The following is a 10,283-nucleotide window of genomic DNA, read 5'->3' as shown; positions in this document are numbered from 1 at the left end:
TCGAAAACAACAAAATGCTGAAAAAGGCCAATAAACAACAAGGAGGAGTGCCACCTAAACTCGAGTAGGTGTCCAGCCAATTAGAAAATGACTACCTTTCATTGACCGATGTATGCTTGCTTTATATGCATTGCATTGTCCGTTTCAGACGGACCGGAGGTACTCGAGTATTGTTATCATTAGAAACAAGTTTCCACTCTCCATCCGTCCGGTCATATGCAAATCGGAACCCAAACTCTCAGTCATCAGCCAAATACTAATAGAGTGGTGATTTCAGGAACGGCCAGGGACAATCCTCTCAAGTTTTCAATCTTTTGATTTTAATGGAAAAGGTTTTGTCTTACAGAAACGTAAAACCGGAATCCACACCGCTAAACTCTCAGAGACACTAGAGCCTAGAGGTCTGAGTGCTGGATTCAAACTTCAAAGTTCTGATGTCTGAATCGAGTCCAGCTTTTGAATATGCAAGGAAACGACGTGGCTCCCTGGCTCCCAACAGCCATAAAGAGTTTACAGTGGAGCTATAGATCGAGCTGGTGGATGGGGAAAAAAAAACCAGAGGAAGCCATCATTCCAGTTCTAGAGTGGGGTTACAGACTGCCACCTCAGTCGTGTTAAAACATAAGCTAGCCTTATGGGCTGTATATGAAGCACAAAACGACAAGAGGGAGATTATAGATCTTTTTTTTTTTTATTCTGGTTAAGTGATAAAGTCAGAATAGTGATCGCTGCTCAAATCTCATTCTTTAAGCAGGTGTTTAATAACAAATGAACACCTCTAATGTGCGTTTTAGCAGAATTATGTATGCCTACGCCCAGCCGTGGCCCAATGGTCCATCTCCATGTGAAAAAACAGGTCTTTTGTAAAGACAGCTCTGCCCATTCTGGAAAGAAAGCCATAGCCACGTAAACTAGAAAAAGCCATCTCTATTCTCCAGAGACTGGATCACAGACAGTTCGCACACCAACCATTCAACAACACATGGACGAGACTGAGAGACTGAAAAACAACGTACAGAAGTCACCACAAGACTAGTAAGAGAACAGAGAACTAGAACAACCACCCTCAGGAAAGAGCTCCTCACTCCTCAGAAAACAACATTCATCATAAATGCTACGCCTCATTCATTGGAAGAAAGGAGAGAGAAAGAGATGTGAAAGCTTATAATCCAAACGTAGAAATGGGTACTGTACTGTACATCTACATGAAGAAAGCAAAAAATCTAAAAAAAAAGAAATAGAAATAAAAACAGAGAGGTAACTGAGAAGAACTAACTACACAAGGGGGGGTAGCGGCGACAAAATTTTCCCGGCGGAATTTTTGTACAAAAGATGGATGAAGAAACAGATGAATCGAGTAGACCCCCTCCTTCTGGCAAGAAAGGGACTTCGTCGACTGAGGTCCCAAAGCTTATTTGTTCATTATCAGCAGCTCAATGCCTCGTATTTTACCGGAATTGAGCGGTTAAACCCGGCCTGCGACAGCAAATGCCCAACTACGGCCATGTCCCGACAGAAAACCCCTTGGAAAACGGATGCTGCCGCGGCTGCCGTCGCGGCCTTCTTATCCGGCATTGGTTCCACACTGCTGTCACTACTGTAATCTAACGATGAAGCTAGCTGTTGCTGTTTCCTATCTTGCATCTGTGCCGTCGACTTACTCGATTCCTCTTCCGGTTTTGGTTCTGCAGCTGGAATTTGAAGTGCTGCAGCTGCTGCTGCTGCGGCTTGTAGTGCAGCTGCAGCCTTCTGCCTCTGCTTCTCCGCTGCCTCCTCGTCCATGATTGTAGTCATCACACTGGAATAACCCTTCTGCAGCAGCCGATATAGCAGCAACGCCGACATCCTCGCTTGATCCTTAACAGATTCAAGATCACGATCGTCTACAAATTCACACCGATCCACAAAATTCATCGCCTTATCAGGCCTGTGACGCAAGGTTAGCAACAAATGTGCCCTTTCCAACTCAGATCGCGAGCACCCCCTCCGCAACCCAATCAATGCATAGTAATCCACGTTGCCCGTCTCTCCTGATGCAACCCTCTGTCTTAACTCCTGGATCTTGGCTGTGAGTTGGCGGAGATTGCTCAGCACATCACGGTACCGAACATTTTGCCTCTTCCAGGCAGGACCCGGTAGCTTTCGGTCTCGGAGGATTGAATCATAGAGAATCTTCAAGTGTTCCAGGTCACGGAGACAGTCGGGAAGGCAACGGATGGCCTCCAGGAGCAAGGCCCGTGTGCTGAGGGCAGGAATGCAAGTTGGGTCAAGTGCCAAGGTGCGGTTGCAATCTGCAATGGCCTCAGCAATTCGACCGGCAGCTCGATAAGCTGCCGCTCGGTGCATATAGCATTCAGCAAGAAATCCCTGTGGGGTGCCCCGGCGTCCATCAAGGATCTTGGAGAAATGGCGAATGGCCTCCGAGTATAGGCCGGCGTCAAGGGCAGCAAGAGCGGCCGTGCGGCGCCGGAGGAGGAGCTTGATATGGCTGAGAAGTTGCGTCACACTCTCGGATTCCGTTGGTGGAGTTGTGGTTGGAGCATTGGTGGTGTTCAAGTCACTGCAACTTGCTACGTTGGAGAAGGTGAAACTATCATCAGACCAGCACACGCTTTCCCGCCGGAATGCCGCAGAGGCTAGGCGTTTTCCGGTCTGAAGGAGCACCATAGCGTCTTCCATTAACCCAAGATGGCAGCAAGCTTGACCCAAAACCAAGTACCTACATCGTAAAATCGAGGGTCAGCGACCGGTTCGATAATTCAAACAGGGAAATTTACAGAACCAGCCGGCTCACAGAAATTTGTCCTCTTCTCTAATTGAAGATCAACATAGCCCTAAATGACGACGCTACCCCCTATGATCCGAACATGTTTGGTCAAAGTTAGAATTTTAGAAACTCCGGTATGACCCTCTGGATTTGGTTGGCGCCGGATCAGTTAACTAATTTCTTATTCTAGTGGTCTCAGTTTGAACTTTGAATTAAACAAGCAAAAATCAGGATACAATGAAAACAAAGGAAGTAGCTAAATAGCAAAAGATGGAGAGATAAACGAGGAAATTACCTCCACTGGCCTTCCTTTTCACAGTTTTTGTAGAGGCCGGCCATGACTTTCTTCTTCAAGTCGGACACAGAGAAGCATTTGAATGAAGGTTTATGATCTGCAAAGTCTGTTGAGTTATCAGACGAGAGGAGCTTAACTCGCTCCCTTGAGAGCTGCTGAGAAGAGTTATCGGAGGAGAGGGACGATTCCTCGTAAACCATCTTGTAACTCGGAATGTACTCTTGGAGCATGTCAGCGACCTCCTTGAAGCGCCGGAGGTACAGGAGGGATCGAGCTTTGAGCTCCAGAGCCGACTCAAGCCGCGGAGAGAGGGAAAGAGCGGCATCGAGGAGGTTGAGGGCCGAGGCGATCTCCGACTGCTCCTGGGTTGCGATGAGTACTCGAGCGTCTTTTACATATTTGTCTACGATCTGAGAAGCAAATGCAGGTCAGTTAAGATGGAGTTCCGGTGTAAACAAACAATGCCACTGAACAAATCGAACAGAAGGAACCCAGAAATAAAGGCCTCACTGGGGTGGATGGGTCAATCAGAAATCGTTCAAACAAACAAAAAACAAGAACAAAACCCGAAAAGATGATCAACTAAGTCGACCGCAGGGCAGTCCGGAAAACCCAAAATGAAACAGCAACAGTGGCAGAAAGCTTAATAAAACAGGGGAAGGAAGGCGATAAATCGAATCCCCCACAGTAGATCATCGGTAAGAAAAAACGAATAACGAAGCAGAGAAAGTGAAACCCACCTTTCTATTGCGAAGCCACCAATGCTTCTTCTCCACACCAGCCAAAGATGGAGAAGTCGACATGGTTGCAGATGCATCAACCACTACAGTTCCCTCAAAGCCTCCTCATTTCTCTCACATTAGAGGGACAACAGGAAGTAGAGAGGGAAAGAGAGACGGAGAAGAAGCAGAGAGAGAGAGAGAGAGAGAAAGAGTGAGAGGTAATGGTTTTAAGCCTAAATGTCGAAAGGTAAATAGGGTGGGAAGAGAAAAAACAAACCCTAAAAGAACTGCCAGCTTTGACTCAGAGAAAGCTTTGATCCTTCGACTTCTTCGCTGGCACCACAGATACCTCTCCCACCTCACGCTACTCTACCACTCCCACCCAACCCCCGAATTAAAAGAGAAAAATAGACCCACTTCCCCTCATTGACTGCCTTTACCCGGTAAAAGCGTCACATCTTCACCGGCTACAGCCCGTAACTCATCACGGGTACCCGGGTTCGTCTAACGGAGAAAAGATAAGACGCCAGCCAAATTGCTCAAAGCCTCAAACAGAAAGTAAAGAAAGTGCAAGAAATCTCTTTTCCCCTTATTTATGGGCATCCACTCTGAATTTACGACTATGCCCTTTATGGGTTCTTCCTTCTTCGACAGTTCGACGCCTCCTTTTCAATGACCCCTCGTCTTTATTATCATTATATCGTTTTTTCTTTTATTTAAGCTAATACTCTGGTTGACTGTATAGGACTGTCATTCTGTCAACGCCATCACTCACTCCATTTCAGCAACCTGGGTTTGGAACCGGAGATCACGTCCGCTTATAAAGCGTTGGATCAACATAGTCAGCGGCCCGATTGGGGCCCCAACCTCCGAATCCAATTCATGGTTGTGATGGCTTACAACTGTGTTAGTGAGCTGCCTCTTCTGTGGACCACTTGCAGAAGAAAAAACGTATCAATCAATAAAAGATGTGCTCAGTTCACATGATATGAGGCACCAGCAATAAGGCCAACAGCCGATGCTTAAAACCGTCGGATTAGGATCTTTTACTAGTTAATTCGAGATCAATACTGTACCTTAAAAAAATAAGCGGGGATTTCTTTTATAATCGATATTGTCCGGCAAAAACATTGGAGGAGGCAAAGGTCATTCAGTGGGAAGATGGAGGATATTTTCGTAATTAGAGATCCAGTCTATTTATGGGGAATAGAATCTAGAAAGAGACCCGTCTCTCGTAAGGCACAAGAATCACGCTTTTTTTTTATTTTCCTCCTTTGGGCGTTGCAACTTTTTTTTTCACCGTATAATTATTATTATTAATATAATTGTTAATAAAAGAACAAAATAAATTAATTAAAGAGTCACATGTGGATGGGCTGGGTTTGCCTTAAAGGCTCTTTAACGTCACAGCCCACCTTTTAAAAGATGAGGAGGGCTCCAACCAACAAACCCGTGTGTGCCACCTCCCTTGCCACCTGTCAATGCATCTACCTGTCTCCACGTGTCATCCCAATACGTTTGGGTCCCATATTTACTCTGTCCAGCTCAACCGGAGCTTTACTGCACGCTCCCCTTTTTGTCCTCCTGTTTTTTATATTTTCTGTTAAATAATTTCTACATATAGTAAGTGGATGGGAGTCTACGCTAGTGTACTGTTTGGATTCCATTAATTATTTGGGTGTTGCTCATAATGTGATCCATTTTTAAGTTGTACAACTGAAGCTTCATTATTCGATCATTGAACCAAATTCAACGCATGATCTTTATTCACGTTGTTCTTGTTCTTAGGCCTGGTTTGCTTGTAATTTTATTTGCTTTAATGCAAACAAAAAATATGGGAGTGTAAATGTTTTAATTGCAAGTAAAATAAAACTTGAAGGAAAGTAACACTTGAAGTAAATCTAGGCCAAATTTTGAATTCTTCTCATTTGAATGTTCAAACATTTGTATTAAGGGTTCCATTTGGAAGGAGTACAATTACAAATATGTAGAATGCAAAACTTTGTATTTTGTATTATTTTATATATATTTGCATCGTGCATGTTTGCATTTATACTCTTTCCAAATTGAGCCAAAGTGAATGTAATTGCATTGCAAACAAATGAAAATTATTCCTACGAGGACTGCAGCAGATGGCATTCATTTGTTCAATTGACTTGTAGTTGATATGAATTTGACCTATAGTTGGATTAAAAATGGATCCACCTAAATCCAATCCTAATGGTTTGAATATAAATAGCAGAGAAGAGTAACATGTATTTATTAGTAAAATTGGTTTGAACACAATATTGTATACTAAGGCCGCAATTGATGACAGTGCAAATCTTGATCAGGTGCAAAATTTGTATTATATTCACTTTTGTTTTTGTTTATTTGCAACTGTAATTTGCATTCATATCTAACACAAAATTTGTACTTTCTTTTTGTTTCTTTTGCATTAATTGGCAGTGCAAATTTAACTTCTTAAAGACTGATGCAAAACTTGTACCACCTTTCTCCTACCACAATTCTTTCTCATATAAAGTGGGGATAACGTCATCTTGCATCCTATCTTACTCCAGGATAAAAACTACTCCTAAACCAAATGCAAACCAGAATTTATACAGCCCTTTTGCATTCTCATGCATTGACACCGTGCAAAAGAAATTTGTTCTGCAACCAAACTAGAACCCAGGGACCACTTGTTTTTTTTTTTGGTATCTAACACAACACACTAACTTTTCAGTATAGGTGGAAATACTGAGATTTGAATCCGTGTCTCTACTGGGACTACCCAGCTAACATGCCAACCGAGCCACCACTCAGACGGCTTAAGGGACCATTTGATGATAGCTAATCATTCAATTCAGCCACTTCAGATGTTACCAAACAACCCCTAAGTTATAAGAAACTATTTTAGAATCATTTTATTCCGGAGGTATGACATCAGATTCACATGTGATAATGTTTTTAGTGTAATTCTATTAATTATACATAGTTTGATGTAAGATCCCCATTTGAGATATATGAGTGGTAGGTATATCCAACTGGATCCAAGCCTTTGAATCAATCAAATACAAATTCCTGCTCAGGGTGGGATATAGTCCTGGTGTCCTACGGTATAGATACAAAGTCTGAATATTGGTTAGCTGTCTGTGTACCTGGTGTCTTCATTTAAGATGCAAATGGGGCTCGATTTATTAGAGAAATGAAGACACCAGGATTAGGTTTCCTCAAGAAATGAAACGTGGGTTGTCTAATCCATAGCTAGGAGGGTCCACAGGTTGTCCACTGTCCAGACTCCCCCCCTCCAGGTTGTAGAAGTAGTAGACCTGTTGCAGCTTCCAGAGAGGAAGGGATTTGCATTGGATGGAGCCCAGTTTGATTTATTTGGATGGAGGTTGGGCTGCTTAACTACCCTCCTACTTGTGCACATAATTTATGGGCCTAAGCACCGCTCTCATTCCAAGATTCATTTTTCTATCTACCTTCCCCACCTATCTTAGTACCTAAACAAGCTTAATAGGTGCTTTCTCTCTCTCTCTCTCTCTCTCTCTAGACTCTGTTGTTTGTTAAATAATTGGTTTTAGTTTAAGAAGCACTCCTAAATAAGCCAAAGATGTAATTTTCAGTCTCAAACAACCTCTTAAAATCCAACCCAGATGTCAACCTGGTGAGAGGGGTGGTGGGTCCCACTTGGGTCGAGCCATTAGGCTGACCAAGGATGAGATGGCTGGGTCTCACAAGACCAGAATGGCTGAAAAGTAAACCCTAAACGCTTCAATCCGATACAGTGATTGAGCTATATGGCTTACCCCAGTTTAACTGCTTCACCAGTTCAATTTCAGCAATGGTGAATGCCCACATACAAAATCAAAATGGGCCCAGTTTGGGTCATTCGAACCAGTCGAATCTGGCAAGACATTGGCCTCACTACTTCCCTCTTTTGCCTATCTACTCTTTGAAAATTTGGTCTCACTTGCCAATTCAAATAAACTGAGAATTCTGCTACATTGTGATGCCCCCTTTTCCTCTTTTTTTTCCCTTGTTTTTGTTCCAATTCATAGAAGCAGGAGCCCTTATCTATTCAAGTACAATATGAAAGAAACACCATTTACCCTCCTCCCCTTCTTTTTCCCCAAAAAAAATCCAACCCAAAAGAAAAAAATGACAAACACATAAATAAATAAAGGAGAGAAAAAAAAAGGTAAGCAATAAATGTTGTACCCCTTGCGCATTCTTTGGACATGGCTTACTTTTTTTGAGAAGTCGGCCCAAATAATTGAGAACCAAATGGGTAAGGTGAATTATAGAGTGAGTGAATCTGAACCTCCTCCCTCGTTAGATGAGTTCAAAAGCAATTGCTGAGACACCATGTTAGTGGGCCCTCTGTTGGGCCTCCACCTCTATCATTGCTCAACTGTCAAACCAGCTGGGGGTGCTCCAGCTAGAACAAAACAAACTAGGTTGTTATCAGTCCAGCATGAAATTATATGTGTTTAGTACTTTCAAATATAAATGTAAGAAAAGGAATAGTTATATATCCAAATAAACAATTTTTTTCAAAATATTTGTGAGGGCTCCATTATTATTATTATTATTATTATTATTGTTTAGTTTTGTTTGTGAGGGTTCCATGTGACCACTCATTGCCCAGCACCAACATGCAAAACCCACTATACAGCCATTTGTATTGCAGCATGTGAATGTAGTAGGAGCTCAAGAAATGGATTCAATCAAGGATTTGCCAAATACATAAACCCAAGAAATGGGTCAGTTGTGATTGGGTTGGGGATGAGCCAAACCTGTCTCAACTTAGAAATGGTAATTTGGTCCGTCCCCGTGGAGTGGGATGGGTTTTTTGACCACTGACCATATGTAAGAATGACCTGCTGGAATAGTAACGGGGATGGGATTTCTAGCCTCGATAGGGTTAGGGGCAAGGTATTTGAATTTAGGGGTGTGAACCATGGGCAATTTTTGCAAATCAAACCAGTGGTACCGGTTTTCTATTTCTCCAAACCAAAACCGAATGGTACCACCGGTTAATCGGTCCACCGATTTCGGTTTTGATTGGTTCGGTTCTTCGGTTTTTTATATTTATAATATATATATATATATAAAATATATGGCATATATTAAAGTATATATAAAATATATATACCAGTCAATAAAGTTAACTGCCTATTTTTTGTAGGTTAACCAAAAATCGAACTGATCCTTAGGTTTTTCAAAAATTTCAAATCAAAACCAAACCAATCGGTTGAATTAACCACATTTTGTGATTCAGTTTTTCGATTTTTCATGAATACCCCTATTTGAATTCATGGTTGGGGCGCCCCCTTTCTATTCCTACCTCAACCGAGTATATAGTACAGATGTCTCTCTCTCTATCCTCTCCTGGTATGGTATCCAAATGTTTTATATTATTAGCAATAAAATAGTAATTAGGAATTGATTAAGACCCACCTTCCCATTCTCCAGACATGTCCATACCCAAGGAAACACAGCGATGAGAAATCCCAAAGATTCCATATAAGATCCCTCCTTGTAACGAATAAGGTTTATTACTTGATAACATAACAAACACTTATTATAATAATAATCTCACCATATCCACAGCCAATGGGCTTCCAGCTCTGCATCCAATGTGCCCATTTTCCATGGCTGTTGCAGAGAGCCGGAAGTAAAGAGAAGGATCACATGGGATGGTAGTCCCATGTGCTCCCAACTGACTCCACCGTGGTGAGCACTGAGCTTAACCTCCAACACGGCCAGCCCAATTGAGGTGGTTGCCTTTCAAATATTAGGCTAAATGCAGCTAATATTATTATATTTAATGGTGCAGATTAATTAACTTAGTAGGGAGATTATTGGGTATTATGGAATTTCTTCAGTTGAGAAGTTGAACCACTAAATGTCGATCAAGGGTTGTTCATTGGTGAGAAGATCTGGTGGATGTAAACAAATCATTTGTTCTGTCATCTTATCAGAGATCTTTCCAGTTTCCAGGATTCCAGCCCGCCCAAATTCAAATTGGGCTGTTAATGGTTTATCTCAACTGGAGCTGATAGCTGATAATTAATGAGACAACTGGAGCTGATAGCTGATAATTAATGAGATGCCAATTGGACCAGTTCATAATTGCATGTTATGAGCCACTAATGAAGACAAGTGAAATTTTCTCTCTACCAGTCTACCACGAGATCAAATCAGCCCCCCAACTTCCCACCGTGTATTGGGAACATTTCTCAATGAAGGTATGTTTGATAAGTTTTTTTGGGAAGATTTTCTGGTAATTCTGTCTGTCAAAAGACGCATTATGAAAATCTAAACAGTCTGAAGCTAGTTTAGCAGATACATGTCTTTCCGTGCGAGAATAAAATGTAAAAGACGCAAAAAACTTCATTTGGAGCTTCCCAAAATCAGCCCAAAATGAGCTTCTCACGTCTTTTCGACACTCCAGCTTTTGGCAGCTAGATGTTCTGCGAACCAAATGGGAATAGATAAAAAATCGGTC

General features: G+C 42.1%; 1 protein-coding gene across 1 annotated transcript; it reads right to left on the bottom strand.

Annotated features, from left to right (window-relative positions):
* Positions 1 to 1,141: 1,141 nt before the first annotated feature.
* On the bottom strand, positions 1,142 to 3,909 carry LOC104605111 (uncharacterized). Its single transcript, XM_010269733.3, has 3 exons — positions 3,803 to 3,909; positions 3,063 to 3,472; positions 1,142 to 2,719 (listed from the first exon to the last, which is right to left on the bottom strand). Exons 1-3 carry the CDS (start codon positions 3,863 to 3,865, stop codon positions 1,426 to 1,428), a joined length of 1,767 nt encoding a protein of 588 aa, XP_010268035.1. The 5' UTR covers positions 3,866 to 3,909; the 3' UTR covers positions 1,142 to 1,425.
* Between the last annotated feature and the right edge of the window lie 6,374 nt (positions 3,910 to 10,283).

The sequence above is a fragment of the Nelumbo nucifera genome, chromosome 4, assembly GCF_055504915.1.
Source record: "Nelumbo nucifera cultivar China Antique chromosome 4, China Antique-T2T, whole genome shotgun sequence".
In the NCBI taxonomy this organism is placed as follows: Eukaryota; Viridiplantae; Streptophyta; class Magnoliopsida; order Proteales; family Nelumbonaceae; genus Nelumbo; species Nelumbo nucifera.
The sequence above is the reverse complement of the archived record's forward strand: the minus strand, read 5'-3'. Positions and strand labels throughout refer to the sequence as shown.